At 35.8% G+C, this 19,504-nt stretch overlaps 1 protein-coding gene across 2 annotated transcripts in view; it reads right to left on the bottom strand.

Annotated features, from left to right (window-relative positions):
- Positions 1-6,951: 6,951 nt before the first annotated feature.
- LOC121422448 (DNA ligase 4-like) overlaps positions 6,952-19,504 on the bottom strand; it is a 41,246-nt gene continuing 28,693 nt past the window's right edge. Inside the window, exons 19-27 of one of the 2 annotated variants that reach the window (XM_041617512.1) lie at positions 18,323-18,402; positions 17,861-17,966; positions 17,043-17,192; positions 16,053-16,231; positions 15,083-15,131; positions 12,108-12,269; positions 10,810-10,944; positions 9,308-9,417; positions 6,952-7,498 (exon numbers count right to left, since the gene is read on the bottom strand). In XM_041617512.1, the coding sequence (XP_041473446.1) occupies positions 7,354-7,498; positions 9,308-9,417; positions 10,810-10,944; positions 12,108-12,269; positions 15,083-15,131; positions 16,053-16,231; positions 17,043-17,192; positions 17,861-17,966; positions 18,323-18,402 (1,116 nt within the window). In that variant the 3' untranslated portion in view covers positions 6,952-7,353. Of the gene's footprint in view, positions 7,499-9,307; positions 9,418-10,809; positions 10,948-12,107; positions 12,270-15,082; positions 15,132-16,052; positions 16,232-17,042; positions 17,193-17,860; positions 17,967-18,322; positions 18,403-19,504 lie in introns of both variants that reach the window. The other variant, XM_041617503.1, reaches the window with a different exon arrangement.

Here is a 19,504-nt window from a genome sequence, read left to right as displayed (position 1 = left end):
GAACAGGCAATTATGGCAAATATGAAAAGTTTTTTTTTAATTGCAAGTCTTCCCCTCACATTATTTCATTCACCCTCTTCCTCCTCTTATTTTCCTCTTCTTTTTTCTTCTGTCTTTCCTCTTCTTTTCCTTTTCTTTCTTCTTTCTCCCTTTTTTCTTTTCTTTTTTTTTTGCTCTACCAATTTTTTCAGGGGGGCACCTGGGGGGGGGGCACACCAAATCTCAGGGGGGGGGGGGGGCACGTGCCCCCCCCCGTAGCTACGCCACTGGTATGACGTAACTTATCTTCCTATCAGTTTTTTTTTTACCAACAGTTTTTCACTCGTCTTTGCCATATCGTCTTCACACTCGACTGCGAAAGCATGCAGGTCCAGGACCCCTACCAGCATGTTTCTCTGAATATCAATTCACGGAAACAAGCAGAGCGAATTTTGTAAAAATGTATTTTCTGTACTAAGTAACCCGCGGGTACGTAATCTGGAAAAACGTAACAGACTTAACTTCTTATCAACTTGTTTTTGGCTCGTTTTTTTATTCTTGGCAAACTTTATGAGGTCCATGAGGCATGCTAGGTTCCTATCGCATTTCTGAATGTGAAATGTCTTTTGTAAAATAAACAATTCACGGAAACAAAAGTATGAAAAGAGCAGAGAGATCGAGCCTGATGATGCTGTAAATTAAGAATATATTATTCTGTATTACATAACATTATATTCTAATCAACCTGTCCTTGGTAATATTGCACTCTTCTCATCACTCGTCTTTGCACTCGGACTGTACGTCCAGTGATCTCAAAGTGCCCTGCATGAAAAAATACCTTTACCAGAGCGGTGCGTACCAATTACCTGATTGCATTTTATTTATGAGACTATCATTTTTGTTTTCATTTAAGAAATTAATTATCATCTAAATCCATCTGTTTATCTATCTATTTATTCTGTTCATTTCTGTATTTTATCATTTTAGTTACTTTTTTTTGGGGGGGGGGGCCGGGGGGAGTGGGATATAGTTTTGCAGTTTATTGCGTTCATCTTCGCACTTGACCACTGGAGTCATCAACATCAAATCTATTGGCCACATTGTCTTGATTTGCTAAATGAACAAATGTCCTTTATACATGTTGTAACTCCCGGCCCCTCCAAAAAAAAAGTCAAGAAAGAAAAGAATTATTTATAGAGCAGAGTGAGGATTTTTTTTTCATTTATTGCGGGAGCTTACGTATACGTAAGATCGTATCTCTGTGATTTATTGTGTAACCAACCCCGCGTGTGAAACATGTTTCCGTTCAGCTTTTTTGCATGCAAGTAGGCATTGTACATAGTTTTGCGTTCGCCTCTGCGCTTGTCTTTGCATCGACTGCCAACTAGAGCAAAGTCCCAGCATAGATCGTTTTGGTTTTCTCGATGTGTAATGACCTTTAATTGCATGTAAACAAAAATTATGAAAACAATGAAAAGAGCAGAGTGTAGAATACGTCTTTTCTGCTTGTGTAACTTATCCCTTATCTTCCGATCAGCTTTTCTTTTTTAACACTTTTTGCACACGTCTTTTGCACTCTACAGCCAGAGCAAAGGTCCAGGGACTCCTTTGTTATGGTTTTCTGAATGCCCTAGTAAACAATTCACGACATAAACCTAAGAGGGAGTGATTCCGAGAATTACGTAATATATTATCTTTTGATAAACTTGTCTTATGCCATAGTTTTGCACTCGATCTTTGCGCTCGCCTTTGCACTCGACTGCCAGAATAGATCCGTGGACGGGGGGGGGGGGGGCTCACGCAATCATGGTTGCTGCCCTAGACTCTTTTAACCCCCGGCTTTCATTTGCCTTTTTTTCCATTGACCGACCGTTCTCCCCCGTTCTTGTATGGAAGCCCCTAGATCATTTCAAGCGTCGATCAGCTAGATCTCCAAAGACCCCCATAATTCCCGAGCACCCACATTATTTTGCAGAGGGCGATCGTGTTTATAAAGCCTCTCAATTAACTCCAGTTTTTAGTAAATGGTAGGTATATATTGTTTTAGATTAGGGGACGGCAGCCGCTAATTCCGAGTGCCCCTGGCAGCTAGGTATCCTTTATAGTCAGAGCATCAGGGGCCCATTGGTTTGGTCTTCTGAATATTTAAATGCACTTCGGATATACAAAAGAGCAAAACTGTATCAATTAGAGCTGCGTGAAATTACAGAATAAATGTTTGCTCTATATATTGCGGAACGCAGCCAGGTCAGCTTTTTTTTTTTGGGGGGGGGCAATACTTTACAGTTTTTACAGCACTTGATCGCCAGAACACGGAGGTCCAGCAGTAACCCACTGTTGTTTTTTCTTGGGGGGGGGGGGGGGGGGGTTGAGCCCTATAGGGCCTATACAGAGTGCGTATCAAAAAAGTTCATACTTAAAAAGCCCTGGGAATTAAAAAATATACATGTGGGTATTTTTTCACATATAATCTTGGGTTTGGGTCTCATCTATCCAATGAAAGTAAAAGTTTTGACAGAATGTTACACTTGAGTGAGCACTGTCCTTTTTTGTAACGTTCCCAGAAATGCCTGTTTTTACGCTGTGTCAAAGGGAAAGGCCGAAATCACACCTTGCGAGACTTTTCTGATACAAATTCCTGCACTTTTAGCCAATAAAACGGATACATTCAAGCATTCTGCCAAACTAACTTTCGCATCGAAGTGCGCAGAGAGGACGGTTCGTGGTACGTGCGACGATTTTTTTAGATTGGGTTTTTGTTATCGTTTACGTCATTTTTAAGAACTTACGGTGCTGTTTGACTTAAAATTGTAAGCAAATAGCACTATAAATAGATTCTCCATTTTAACGATCCATTAATTAACTCTCTTGCGAAATTTGATGACGCTTTCATGTATTTGGTAATAGAGCTTTAAACTCATTGCGAGGTATACAAATGCCAAATTCTTTTGAATGCGCAATTCTTAAGAATATCCATTTTGGTGAACTTTGAAGCTCGTTAGCAAAAAAAAAATCAAGCACATGGACCTATATTACTTTTTGCATATTTCAAATATTCAGGTTCTAATATATGTGCAAAGTTTGGTGAAAATGACATGGATTTCACTTTAACTGTGGAACATCCTTAAAAAAATTACTCTTTTCAGAAAATGTCTGAATTTTTACTTATTGAAGACGAAATTGCTGTTTTAAAATAAGTTATTTACACAAAAAAAAAACCTTTCCTGGCGACTAGCTTAACGTCATTCGGATGGCTGGATAGGCCAGAGACCCAGAGTCTCATTTCACATTTCTTAAAGAGCTTGTGACAAAAACAGCATTCATTCGCCAATCAGAGGTTAAACATTTTTCGGGAGGCATATCGTAATTTTTTTCTTGACAAAGTAGCAGCATGATCGGCCTCTTCGACCGCTCGCTAGCAACTTTTGAAAAATCTACCCGATACGCCATAATATAGCCGCTTAATTTTTTTTTTGTACATTATTACGCCACTGGAGCCAATCAGCAGTCTGCTGATTAGCAAGAAGTCCGATCATCATATTTACCATTTTATGCCATTTTGGCACAAGCCTCCTTTTTAAACCCAGACAAAAACATTCCATGTTCGCTCAAGCATGAACGAAACTAATTTATTTTAATGGCATTTGAAAGATAAGACCTCAGAGCACTTATTAAAACCAAACTATAAACATAATTTGAAACAAAAATTTTTAGTTTTCAAATCTGTCCCGTTTTTCATACGCATTGTATAGGCCTGTAGTTATCAGAAATTTGTGGTTTTCCTGCTCTTATCGATCCCTTATTCAGCAATCTTCATGGGCCGCGGGATGGAGGCAAAGATAAAATATAGCACATTTGTACAAATGTACATCCCAATTATATCAATCTATGTAGATCGTAAATCCCCGTAGGTAGTCATTTCAACTTCATATTTATGACTTTCTAATTACCATTCCACTTTTGTGCTAATTTTCATAGCTTTTCTCTAATTATTTTGGTTTCTTTTGTAAAAAAAAATGCTTGCTGGGATAGCATTTTTTCACAATCTTCAACTTCAGTCTACTGATATAAACATGATAAAAGGACTTAAACTGCATTGAGATGAGAACAAGAGAATACAATGCAAATTTCATTCACATTGTACATATACACCAACAAAATCTAATTTTGCAAAACAGATACTGCAGAGGCAATTCAGACAAACTAAAGAGGGCGCACATAAAGGCTAAAACTTTATAAACACACAATTTTATTGCATGATATCAAAATATTACAGCAACTACTGAATTATAATATTTACAAATGATTTTATCATGATAATCACAAACAACATACATTCTGCAACACCAGGAGAATAGGCAAGCTGGTACATTAAATGCTCTTCTACGAACAGAAGGATCTACATGTACATGGAACATTTGGAAAACAGTAATTGCATAAAATATTTATATACTCCAACTAATTTTGAAAGACACAATTAGTTTCAGCAGGGAAGTGGGAGATTGGACTCCCACTTCCTTGGTTTAAGTAGTACTCGGCAATGAGCTAAGATTATGGATATTTTTATTTTAGGAAATGAATAATCCAAGTTTGAATCTGCATTGGATTAATAGAAATGAAACACAAGATCAATTGAATCAACTACAAGTAAATTTACTTTTTGAAAACTATCGGTATGTACTTTTTATACTATTCAATTCAATCACAAAACCCCACAAGAAATATGAACAAGGAGCACATGACACATTTACCTGAGGCCATTATCATTCCACAATTTGACTGTATGATTTGTTTATTAAAGGCTTTACACAGTGCTTCTTATTAATCACAAGATATCAGAATACATATGAACATACATGTATTAAAGTATTTCAAAGCTTACCACATGTTCATTGAATGAACATATATGACTATTAATACATACAATTTTTTTTTATTTATAACACTTATGTAAAAATACACCTGAGTACTATTTGTACACATTTCTTTAAATTTTATTGATTGATTTGAGAAGAGTATAAAAAGTAGGAGAATCACATTAACATATTAAGTGAAGAAACATAGAAATGAGTTATTCCATTTTCAAAAAAAAATAAAGACCTTTTCCTTGCTCATAATTTTTTTTCATGTTATAAATGTCATGGTTTCAGTCTAACTATACTCATATCATATGCAACCTCAACACAGGATAGTGTTACCTGATTTATTCTCAAATAGGTAAACTCATGAGAGTTGAATAAAGAATTATTCTTATTTGCTATAATTTCAGAGACATTGTTTATACTCACAATTAAAATATTTGAATAATTTTTTTTTCCTGTATAGAAAATAATAATATTACTTTATGGAAATGAAAATGACAAAAACAATATGGGAAAGATCAGCCAATAAATAATTAACTAGAGGAAGAGGGTTAATTGCTATACTGAATGAGAAAATGATCAACATCTTCATTAAAAACCAATTATGTTGATATTAACTTAATCTCCAAATCCTTGGATTCAAAGGGATTTATTTGAAAAGGAATCATGTAACGATAATTGGTATTAATGCATGCATTTTTTCATTTTTTACAGACAGTTTTGATCTGTGAAAAAATCTTCTGAATATATTTCTATAGTAAATGACCATCATGGGCAGAGAATGAAATTATTGGAATAAATAATTCAAGTAATAGGAAAGACACATTTTTCAACCATTATAAATAGTATAAAGGAAGGTAAGGTACCAGACAAGCTAACAAACATAACAAATGATGGTCACAGGATAAGTTATACCTGAGTTGGATTACCTTAAACCGCCCCCCCCCCCCCTAAAAAAAAGGCAGAAGATATTTATCACTTGTGGAGATGTTGTGAAGTTGAATCATCAAACTTAGTGATTGTTTGTGGCCATTCATAGTTCTAATAATAAGCATTATACGTGTACATGTAATACAGACTAGGTCAACCCTCAAGACAGTTATTGATTCCAAATTCAACATTTTGATTAATGCATGTTTCTCTTATTCAAAACATGGCACAGTCATATTTGGCACAGATCAAAAGTGATACTAGATATAAAGCAAATCATTCTTGTGCTTTGAGCATAAAAACCTAAAATCAAAGAAGCGGGATAAGTTATTTCTGGTAAAATAAATATAAATAAAGGGGTGGTATTCACAGAATCAAAGGTAAACTAACTCAGATATGGAATTTAATGCAAATAATCACCTGGTAATTTCAGATGATGAGACAAACTATCAATTTCTAAGTGAGCTGAATGTACATGGTATCTTTTGTCTGCTTTGCTACAAAAAGAGAGTTAGGTGTAAATCCAGTTCACCTCATATTGACCATTTGCCAATGATCTTATTTTCTTATTAAGTTGTGTAGAGAATTATATTCTCCTTTTCTTTTTTTACGGCTTGGCAGATTCAAGTGTGGCATATACGATAAAGCAAATAATCACCATTTGGTTTCAGGTGACGAGACAAACTATCTTTTCCTCTGAAAACTGGATGTACATGCTATCTTTCTTCAGTTTTGCTTTTAAAAATAGCTTCATCAAGCTTGCCAAGGAAATGATGGTTGCCCATCAACTTAACTAATGGTGATCATTTACTTACCATTAGAATACCACAGATTGACTTTATAGTATGACCATCAAATACCATATTGATACCATTGAATGTGGGTGAACAAAGAAAGTGGAAACGTCAAGACATTGCTGCTTCATAGGGTTTTTCCTAAAGGTAGCTTTTCTCTCTGAACGCATTCCATGACCCAGTTTGAGATTACTACATGTTGTTTCAAGGCTTGTTGCTGACCTTTAACGTCATTGTCAAGACCAGGGTAGGAAATAATTCTTACTTTTTAGGGGCCATCCTTTTCTCGACATTGGGGCAAGTGCAGAATTTTGGGGGCATTTTCTTTCACTTTATGGGCTACTTTTTAGGGGCAATGGACAATTATGCAAGAGACCTTAAATGCACATATCAATCTGTCATAATCTTGAATATTGTTTGTTACAGATCTTGGGGTGATTCTAAAAAGAATGACTGCCCCAAAACATGCTGTGGGGGGGAGGGGAATTTCAGGGGCTATTTGGGCTCTCATGAGGGCGAAATCGACCGTCGCCCTACGCTGTATTTCCTACACTGGTCAAGGCATTGCTGCTTCATAAGGCCTTTCACCAAGTAGCTTTTCTCTCTGAATGCATTCTCTGACCAAGTCTGACTTTACTGCATGTTGTTTCAAGGCCTGCTGCTGATCTTGCTGATGTCAATGTCAAGAATGGTTGTCCCAAAGCATGCTTTTGGGGGAATTTTAGGGGCTATTTGGGCTCTCACGAGGGCGAAATTGCCTGTCACCCTCATGTATTTCCTACGCCTGGTCAAGACATCGCTGCTTCATAAGGTCTTTCACTAATCAGCTTTTCTTTCTGAATGCATTCCGTGACCCAGTCTGAGGTTACTACATGTTGCTTCAAGGCTCGCTGCTGACCTCGTTGACGGAACTCCCTCACTCTGCTCAAGTCACTGAAAAAAAGAAGGAAATTGAGGTTAATTTAATTTATAAAGAGAGTCACCGGTTCGTGACTTAACGCACCACTTGTGACCTTTTCTTTTGTTAAATGGTATATCTCTGTGTAGCTGGCTTAGCACCTGAGAACATGTTCCAGTGTGTTTTGCGTGTAACTATATGAATCAACACCCCGTAATGCCTCTCTTGTTTTGGCTCAGTTGGTAGAGCATCCGTCTCACAACCGGCAGATCGGGTTTCAATCCCCTGCCAAAAGACGTTAAAAGATGGGAGTTGCTGCTACCGTGTTTGGTGTTCAACGATTAACTCTTCATGCATTACATTTGCATTATTGCACATCCGTAGGCGTGTTTCATTCGCATTTTCGCACAACCACACATTTCCCATAGACATCCCCTGTCCCATTGTTTTTTTAACAATTGGATGCCCCGGATCATGCCTAGCCACAATGTATAGCCTGACGTTTGTGTATACCGTACTTGTACCGATCGATCGCGCGTGCGACATTAGTTTAGCGTTCAACGGATTATCGCAGTTTACAAATTACAGAATTGTTGAGTTTTCCCCAAAAATCAATACATCCTGATCACAGCCAGGAAGTTCATTGAAAAAGGAGAGGAGAAAATCAATAAAACCCTCCTCACAAACAATACCATGGCCAGGTTTATTGTTAGGAGTCTGTGACTCATGGCATGAATGTGAATGAGACCCTTTCAATGGAGTGACCTTGACCAGGCAAAAATTTACTCTCTTTTGTTTTCCACTACATATGGGCTATTTTTATCAGATTATCATGATTTTGGTATCAATACAAATCTTATGTAATGAACAGTCCAAGTGGAAAAATAAAAATCATGCCACTAACACAAGAACCAAAGTAAAAGGGGGGCTTAATTTTGTTGGAAGTATTAGGAGAAAGCATTTAGAAAATGTAATGTACTACACATTTTTCCATAATTTATCCAATAAATTTATATACAATAAGAAAGCCCAGGAAACACTCTACAAGTTTGCTACACAACATTTTCTTTCAAAATGATCAGATAAAAAGTTATGGCAATCTAAATAACAGAGTGTATTATACTGCGTAGAGGGGATCACTGCTAAAATAATGCAACACACAGGGGTTTTACAGGTGAACGCATGAAGAGTTAAAGGGATAGAACCTCGTTGATCTAGCGCTGCACAGCAGCTGCCCGGCCTACGATCAATTGGGCAAAGCAAATTTTCGAAGTATTTCATTTCATGTCTATTTTGAACAATAAAATATGGATAGGGATTTTGGATTAAGCTCGTCAACTAATCACTTTAAGAGAGAACAACGGACGTTTGTTTCTATCTGACATGGCGCCTGCACATTCAAAATTCAAAGTAGATGATTTCTTCTTTAGTAGATATTTAGAATGTTTAGTTTGCTAGAGGGGAGCGAGGAAAAAAAAAAACCTAATAACTGAAAAGACAATACTGTTAAATCAGCTTCATGTTTGCACAAATAGAAATAAGCCAATTACTCTTTACATATGACCAGGTCCCGGGCCCGGTGTTAAAAAGAACTGTGATTCAAACCTATTTTATATAAAAATTGATCTTAGTTCTAATGATTTAATCTCAAAATGAGTTTGATCCTATCTTATCACAATTCTCCGTAGGATTTCCCCATGGAATTACATCATTAAGAAAATTAGAAAAGTGGCTGAAAATTGACCACAAGCTAGATGAACATATTTTCAAAATCTCACTACCATGAAATGACAAGTTACATTCCCTAACTAATACTGCATTATAATATAAACTGTTAATCAAACCTCTTGTCAACGATGATGTGGGTGACATGCCTGTCTAGTGTAGGACACATGGTGGCGCCATGGAATCTCATTTCCAAGGATATAAGGTCTAGAGAGCAATCTTTGATGTGCTACAAGTCAAAGAAAACACAGGTAAAACAAAATTTATTTTCAAGTGTCTTCAATAGCATATCTGATAAATGATAACTTCCCCGACACATTTTTAATGACATTAACCTATCCCTTCTAAATCAATGAATAAACCATTTTACTTTAAAAAAAACTTATTTAACATTATCAATCTGCATGATAGTCTTTTCTGCAAGAGCTAGCAAGTAACTTAATTCTTTTGTATCATAACAATGTTCCCAATATTCTGCCTCTTTGAATATTCAAAAATAAATATTAAACCTATTAACGTCATTCCAGATTGTGATGAATCTTCAATTTTCTCTAGCAATCAAGCATTCAATGACCCAACCTTTCGTTTCCTTGTGGAATTCACCCAAAATATTAAACTCACAGGCAGGGATGGAGTCAAGGCATATACTTTTGAGTAACAAGGCCACCAGAGAAAACCTTCCCCAATAGACTTTGAACACATGAATCAGGCCGAGGTCAAGCCCAAGGTCAGAAAAAAATGTGACCTTGAAGCCCGCCTCGACTACACCCCCTACCACAAGATACTACAAATGACACATATTTTGCAGTTTCTGTCAAGACCATAATCATTGAAAAATATAATTCAAAAAATAAAATGTGTATAGGTAGGATGAGCGTGAAATTCTTGACTGTTATAAAATGAAATGTCTCAGATGTATGATATGAATAATTGGTGGATTCACCAGTATGGTGCGCCATCTACAGAGCTGCTAACCTGAACAAGAACATTTCAGTATTTTCAAGGCTGAAAATCAGTATTTTGGTGAGGAAATAAGTATTTTCACAGGAATACCATAGGACAACACATAAACTGAAACTTAAGAAATCAGTATTTTGCATGAAACCATCAGTATTCTTCTCGATTTTCAGTACTAAATACGGAAAATCAGTACTACTTGGCAGCTCTGCATCTATAGGTTGTAGCGGACAGGCCAAATTTCTAACTTAGGGGTCGACATCGCATACAGGCGCAGGTAGAACTCAGTGTGTGATGCTTCAAAAATTTGGCAAAAGCAGAGGAAAAGTTGTTCACTGAGAACGGTCTACATTTGCTAAGAAATATGCGGCAAATTTCTCTCCCTCGTCCTAAACCCTAGTAATTAGCATATGCGAGCCAGTCAATCCACGTCGGCCAGGGCAGCATAATCGCATGCATGCATTGGCACGCCACACGGATGTCAAATTTCATTCCATGATGCATTTGCGAATTTGGCCTGTTCGCTACAGCCGATAGATGGTGCACCATATTGTGAACACTACGAATCAGAAGAACTTCCAATTTATATAAACTGATATATAATAAATATATATATATTACATAATTTGAAACATATCCTGGATGTTCTACAAATACAACTCACAGTATCCTCTTCCCCGATCACAAGACATGAATCCATGTAGACACGACATAGACGAAACAGACCAAGATGAGAATCTTGAGGAAAGTAGTCCATCTCTATCTCAGCTATCTCTTCAGCACTCATCGGTTTCTCACTCTTCTGTAAAAAAAATATAAAAATAATTATGTTTGACTACTTTAATCAGATGTTTAACCACAGGTAACAACGTCCCAGTGACAAAACAGATATTATCAATTTTTTCTAGAACCTATTTGAGGTATTTATTCACCATGTGAGTAAAAAGAAACAATAGTATGAATTCAATTTGCATGTCACTATAAAAGTATGTTATTAAGCCACTGGCAAGCTTTCTTTTCAATAACAAATTTTGCTTGCAAATCACAAATAACATTTGAATATGTTAGTAGACAATTCTATTACAGTTAGGTAGCATAGCCAATGCTAATAATGTAAAAAGAAACTACATTCATTTGTAAATATTGACTGTATCTCTGCATGTTACACCATAATAATAATCATTACCCACTACGCTCATCACTGCTCACTGTATTTATAAAACTCAGTTCGAAACATTTGCATAATAGGGCAATTCCATTTTAATGCACATCTGACCCCCTATGTGGTATCTTCACTAAATGATTCACCTCTGATTTTACTTCATGTGAAAAGGTCTATTTCCCTCAATAAAATTATCCTGGCTTGAGTAGTTTGTGAAGTGAATAATAATGGAAATAGGGGACAGACAAGCACACAGATTGGTATCTTTATGACACTGCTCTAATGCATTAGTAATTCAAAAGCTTGGAAATTATTTTTCTTTCCAGAATATTAGTTGTTACATGATTTTATCTCTTATCCTTATATTGTTGCAGAATAAGGGAAATTCCTGGAATAGAACTAAAAAAAAAAGGAAAAACCTAAATTTCGTGAATAAATCATGAAAGGGAGTCATTCATGACATCACAAAGATCACATTAAAAAGAATGTACATTTTCCATTGATATTGATGTAAAAAGTAGCACACAACGCCAATCTTAGATATGCATGTAATATTGTATCGCATATCGTATTGCAAAGTTAAAATAGGCACTGGGCATGCGCGTAGCAATGAAAACAATGTTAATATGATAAAACCACAAATGATGAATATCAAACTGGTGACAGGTTCATATTACCCGTCTGATATTTTTTGACAAAGTAAATTAGGTAAATATGAGTTTATCTCACAAACAATTTGACCAATCAGATTACAGAATTCATGAAAAAAAATCTTACTTAGAGATAAGCATGTATCTCACCTTCTTCCCCACAGTTGCAAAGATCTCCTTGAGTTTCTCTTCACTGACATCCTCTGTATAGCTGTCTCCATGACTGTCATAATCCAAGGCAAACTGGGCTGCCATCTTTGCAGACGTATACAGCATATGTGATGGTAACCATGGCAACAAATGACCAGCATCCTATGTTAGTCCACAAGAATAGAATCAATGATTTATTAGTACAGGGATATGCCATATTTTGCTTTACATTATCTTTTCCAAGGATAGTCATTGGTTGAAATATAGCTCATCTGTCCTGTGACATTAAGACGTTATGATCACTATGTGATACCCACTTTACAAGAACTGCTTATTTTCATCATGTCTTTTTTATCATCCTGCATGGTATCCTGATACCCTCCTCACCAGTAAGGTGCGATTGACAGTTTAGTCGCAAACGACTTGACTGTAAACTAATAGTACAGTAGCATTGTCAACACTTTCAAGGAGTATTTAATTAAGGAAGCCATAATGATATTTCCCACATTCCTGGTACATACTGTATGGTAAAGTCCCCTAAGTCTGAGCATATGCGTATCTGCGCGATTCTAGCAAAAGAACATATGGGACAACCATAGACTTTACACACACAATGCATAGAAAAATATTCATTACAAATTCTGACTCAAAATGGTAAAAAATCAACGATTTACGGGCATTTCATGTGACGGCCTCAAAATGCAGCCTTTTCAAGCAAAATCCCTGAAACGTGTGTAAAGTTACGGGACAACCTCAGACTTTACACACACAATGCATAGAAAAATATTCATTACAAATTCTGACTCAAAATGGTAGAAAATCAACGATCTACGGGCATTTCATGTGACGGCCTCAAAATGCAGCCTTTTCCAGCAAAATCCCTGAAACGTGTGTAAAGTGAATGGGTGGCAGACATGGGGAACCATTGCTTTGTTCAATCTGAAAATGACTGGCCGAGGATTTCGAAGAAAAATCATGTATTTCTCTCAAATTCTAACGAAATTTTTGGCACACATATAAGAATATATGGAACATTATCAACTGAATCTTTTTTAAAATAAAACAAGTGGAATGCCTCTGGCCGTCTCACCTGCATCACGCGGTTCAATATAGCAGCAGTGCTGACTTTGAAAACTACTCTAACTCGCACAAGATGTTCAGTGATACATGGTTACTCTTACGTCCACTTTTTATGAACTAGACCAATAAACTTACAGAGATAAGATGGTTACTCAACAAAAAAAAACCCAACATGGCCAAAGTTCATTGACCTTAAATGACCTTTGACCTTGATCATGTGACTTGAAACTCGCACAGGATGTTCAGTGATACTTGATTACTCTTATGTCTAAGATTCATGAATCAGATCCATAAACTTTCAAAGTTATGATGGTAATTCAACAGATACACCCAATTCGGCCAAAGTTCATTGACCTTGGTCATGTGATCTGTAATGCGCACAGGATGTTCAGTGATACTTGATTACTCTAATGTCCAAGTTTAACGAACTAGACCAATAAATTTTCAAAGTTATGATGGTAATTCAACAGATACCCCCAAATCGGCCAAAGTTCATTGACCCTGAATGACCTTTGACCTTAATCATGAGACCTGAAACTTGCACAAAATGTTCAGTGATGCTTGATTACTATTATGTCCATGTTTCATGAATCAGATCCATAAACTTTCAAAGTTATGATGGGAATTCAACACATACCCCCCATTCGGCCAAAGTTCATTGACCCTAAATGACCTTTGACCTTAATCATGAGACCTGAAACTTGCACAAAATGTTCAGTGATGCTTGATTACTATTATGTCCATGTTTCATGAATCAGATCCATAAACTTTCAAAGTTATGATGGGAATTCAACAGATACCCCCAATTCGGCCAAAGTTCATTGACCCTAAATGACCTTTGACCTTGGTCATGTGACATAAAACTCACGCAGGATATTCAGTGATAAGTGATTAACCTTATGTCCAAGTTTCATGAACTAGGTCCATATATTTTCTAAGTTATGATGACATTTCAAAAACTTAACCTCAGGTTAAAGGTATTGTTTAACTTTGTGACCAGCAAAAACCAAAATGAAACATGTGTACAAGTGCATGTATTAGAACTAATAAACCCTGAAAACAACCATTATTGAGAATGAAAAGCTTAAACTACAAGGCAAACCCCGATTTTGTATATAGGCGTCTCATAGACGCCTAAATAGTACACATATGTGTATGGGACGAAATTAAGATGGTGTTTCCGGTCACTTTATAATTCAATTTTTGAAGCACTAAATAATCGTTTTTGAATGCAATTTTTTCTGGGCTTCATTTTTGTAACATATCACAGACACAGGTGACAAGTGTTACCTTCTAGCTCAGATTTTTTAAAAGTCAAACCAATGTTAACCAATCACTTTAAGATTTCAATGTTGATTCCTCGAACATGGTCTAAGTTCATTGACCCTAAATGACCTTTGACCTTGGACATGTGACATGAAACTCTAATAGGATGTTCAGTAATACTTGATTAACCTTATGACCAAGTTTCATGAACTAGGTCCATATACTTTCTAAGTTATGATGTCATTTCAAAAACTTAACCTCAGGTTAAGATTTGATGTTGACGCTGCCACCGTCACTGTCGGAAAATTGGCGCCTATAGTCTCACTCTGCTACGCAGGTGAGACAAAAAAAAATCATGATTAATATTAACATAAATTGTTGGGTGCGCAGACATGGGGCCCCCTTTATACATGTAAACAGCCAAACTCCATTGCAATATGCATAGTTTGATTCGTCATCAAATATAAATACACACAAAAAAGTCTTACAACATCAAATAAAAAATATTAAGGTAATTTTCCTTACATTTTCCCACATCTTCCAGAACTTTTTTTGGTGCTTCGGCACCCTCAGCACCCCTACTTCTCAGGGCCATGACACAATTAAGTAAATACATTCAAATTGCTTACCAAACATTCAATGAGCCATGTAGTCTTTACAACATCATAGATCTTGGCACTGGAAGATATAATATGGAAATTTCATTCAAATGATGTTTAAAGGCCAAGTCTGTCTTGACAGCTAGTTGAAGAAAAATCCAGACGTTTTAATGAAATCCATACATAGCAACGATGGAAGACAACTTATGTAAGCCATCTATGACACTCACGCAACTAACTAACCAACAAACAGATATTCACTAATAATCAAAGTAGAATTTAGGAGATGAACAAACGAGTAATTAAACAATGCTGAAAACTGGCTTTGCCCCTACAACTCCTGGTGCCTGGGAAAGATTTTATTTTTCTCAGAGGGGATGCTGGTTTGTTGAGAAAAATTTGACAAGGAAAAAAGAAAAAAAAAAGAATATTTTCTCCAAAATTAAGGTCAGTGATTTTGGTCAAGAAACATTTGACAAGCATAAGAAGAAAAAATTAAAAACAGATTTTGGTGAAGAAAAATTTGACTCCCCAGGGCTATGTGAGGCTCTGTCAGCTAAACAGGTAAATTTATCAAAGAAAGTGTTAAGGGAAGCAAGTTAATACCCCTTTCATAAACCCAATTAAAATAAATTAGGCGGCTAATAGCAGCATAATTTGGTCGTAAAATTGGAGGACAAGAGTTATCCGCATTACTCTGATGCTGCTATTATCCGCATAATAGCAGCATCGGGATAAGATTTTGAGTTTATGAACGCATTTCCAAATAATGCAGATAATTGCCATGGTGCGGTCACAAGGTCACCCTTTTCCAACACAACCTCATCGAAGGGGGCGTGTCCAGTTGTCATGGCGATTATCCGCCTTTTTCAGGACGGGCGCTCGTAAAAATAATGCGGCTTATTTTCGGAGTTTATGAACGCAATTTTTATTGAATTATCCGCATTACTCTTAGGCGGCTAATTGGAGGATAGGTTTATGAAAAGGGTATAATATTCACCTGAATATGTTTTTGACCTTGAGGTTGACCTTGTCAGCTAGCACACAGTATGTATCTATACCGGGGTTTTGAACCACTACACCTCCACATTCAACCACTTTCTTCTCTAGCTCATGCTTAGGGTGGCTGGCAGGGCTGTTCATGATGCAGAGCTCTCGTCCATCAAGCATTTCAGAAGTCTGGACAAAAGGGTGCAACAAACATAATACATAAAGCATAGTTTACAAAATATTTTCTGTCAGTGACAAAATGAATTGAAATTATAATGTATAGTAAGATTGTTATATTTGAGGTTTGAAACAAATATAAAAATAGAGAATTTAAATTTTAGTTAGGTCAAATGCTTTGTTTCATTTTCGTTAAATTAGCTGAGATGTGAGTTTGGAGTAAAGTCTTAATTGGCTTTTAGTTATAGCCAATTCCAAGTTATCACATCAATGAAGAAAATTACTTCACTTTTTTACCTATTAGGAGATATGCCATTATGGACCCCCTTCAGATCTCAGCCGCGGATTGCGCGATCACAACAAAAATTTGCATGATGGTAGAGGATGACGTAATCTACGCAGTTGCATTGGTAAATTTCACTGAATTCATATTTTTTTCATTTTATATGAATTAATTGTGCTAATTTATTCATGAAATCATACTTTTTACTCTGATTCACTAACTAAAGCTCCTAGAATGCTATTTTTGGGGTGAAAATATTCTTTATAGCATTCTTAACAATTGTGAATGAAAAAAATTCTCTTACCAAGAAAAAGAACTTTCCAGACTTAATTCTGATCATAGACAAGGCAAAATTAATTAAGTTCGATCAGTAAAAGTAGAAATAATGATGCATTTATGAATTTTGGCTAAATACACATAGTGCCCCCCCCCCTGGGAGGATTAGGGTTACAGGCCAAAGTTTAAACTAAACCCCAAATTCAGAATATAGGTAAAAGAGATTTGTCCATGCACATAGGCTAAATTGTTTTACGTTCATACCTGCTTTACATTGGAGGTGTCTGCAGCTCTGAATCTAGAAGGCACAGCAACAGGTCGTTCTACTCTCGCTGTAACTTTTCTTCTCTTACTTGTTACTATCTCATCATCATCTACATTAGCATATCTCCCTGTCAACTTGCCCTCTGCTTGCTGTAAGAAAAAAAAACAGATAAAATCAAAGGCACATGTAAAACTGAAACATTGGTAGCTGTGATCTAAAAAGAAGTCTGTACATAAGGGATTTGTAGCAGACATATTTATTAGCTCTGAAAATAGACATATCAATGGGGAAAATGTGGTCTTTATGTCACATCAATGCAGTTTCAATATTAAGGTCCCACATCAAATTTTATTAAGTAAACATTAAATATATAGGGGAGACCAAGGAGAAATGGAATAAATACTCAGCAAATCAGTAAATTGGTTGCATCAGGGAAAAGGTGTGCCTAGGCACAGCTCACAACAGACATATCAGCTATTACACAGCTCTACAGATATTATTTTATTTACAATTTTTTGCTGTTTATTGTAAGATAAACATCAATTATACAACTTAGATCTAGGAGATCATCTATTATGCTAGCTGGTAACTATATAAATGTGCAACTTCTGAAAACAAACTGCGTAATTTGATTCCTGGCCTATGATTAATGCATCAATGCCCCATACACGAATTAAAAAGCACTAAATAAAATACACTATTCCACACATTTCTGAAAAAAACTAAAAAAAATAAAGAGTGACTATGCTCCATAAATCAAAGCTATTCTTTTGACAATGATCTAGAAGTGTGTTTGATAATATTAGGCATAAATTACCTGTCTCATGTTCTCTAGCTCCTCTGTGGTCATACACTGATGCCAATCCTTATCATCTCTAACCTTCTCCAGACGAGGGAATCGTAGGGTACATCCTGTCTTATACCTAGCAGAGACCAGAAAATACAAGTGAACATGAAAGCTTTTTTTCAATATACATTCATTTTGCCATACCAATCAATCATGCACCTAGCAAAGAATAAAACAAATTATTGATGCATGAAAAAGATTTGAACTTTTCTAGGTATTATTTTAGAGTTAAATTTATTGACAAGAACCTATGGAAACTCCTGTAAATGGGGTCATTGGCCAATCCATGAAAGAGCAACATAGATCAAGAAGGATTATGATTTATTTTTCCCAAACTGACACAGTTTTCGGCAATGTCTATTCAAGTAAATCTGTAAGCCAATAAAGTTTTTGCTAATTCTGATTTTTATACATCGCAATCTGTAAACTTACACATTTGATGAGTTGATTTCAGTAGCCTTGATCTGAACGATGAAAGAATTCTGTGGTTCCACATAAAGTTCTGGTTTTTCCTGCAAAAAAAAAAACCTTAACTAAATGATTGACTCCACAATGTATTCATAGAATAACCTAAATGAAAATTTCAATATCTGCTGTTAACGTGGAAGTTTCAAGAAATTGTTGCTGAACTAACATATATCTAATTTCAAAGTTAGGATGTCAGATGTACATACTTTTTTTAATTGCCAATCAATAATAAGACAATATCATAGGCACCTTATGTTATAGACCTGCCATCCTTCTAAAAAAACAGGTATTTTTAGAAGAAAAAAAAAAGTATTTTTGACAAAAAAAAGGAGTATTTTTTAAAATTTGTCTCAATGGAACAATCGCCAGCCTGTTGTTAGAGATCGGTGAAAAAACATGTGAAATGACTCTACTTAAAATGTGATAATTCACCATTTTAAACATGTGCTCGTAAGGCAAGAATTTACTTATTCTTTTCATGCAACAAGTTACTGGCCCAACAGTGATGTTTACCGGTCTTGGACAGTCGGACCGGCGCTAGTGTCGCGCGTTGTATAATACATAACCAATGATTGAACATTTTCAAAAAGTAACAAATCATACAAAAAAGTATTGCCGTATTCATAGCAATAAGAACAAATACTCTAAAAAGTGAACAGTTGGCATGTCTGCTAAAATACATATAGTGCGCCTTTGAATAGGCAACCAGATAAAGGTTTGCTTATACATGTAAATGCTATATATTCAGTTCAGTTTAATTTATTTCACTTCCATTTTCTGATAATAAACATAACAAACATATATATGCATATGTATAAATGTACAAAACAGGATAAGTGTTATGAGAATACTTCAATAATTAATTAACAAATTCATAAGAAATAGATGGAATATAAAGAATTCTTTATGTTCCAGATACATTTTGATGATTAGACAAATTATAGATTACAGTTAGCATGTGAAAATGAAAATGAGGGACTTATTAAAAAGCGAAGCTTGTAATTGTAAGTCCCTTAGAAAAAATTTAAAGTAATCTTAATCGTATGTAATTAAAAGCAAAGACAATCCAGACCATATATGAAGAACGGCAGAATAGGTGTGAATAACAAGAAAAGAATCATTATAACTTTGATTGTATCTCTTATG

The sequence above is a fragment of the Lytechinus variegatus genome, chromosome 1, assembly GCF_018143015.1.
Source record: "Lytechinus variegatus isolate NC3 chromosome 1, Lvar_3.0, whole genome shotgun sequence".
Classification (NCBI taxonomy): domain Eukaryota; kingdom Metazoa; phylum Echinodermata; class Echinoidea; order Temnopleuroida; family Toxopneustidae; genus Lytechinus; species Lytechinus variegatus.
Note: the sequence above shows the minus strand (reverse complement) of the source record. Positions and strands in the feature narration are given on the sequence as shown.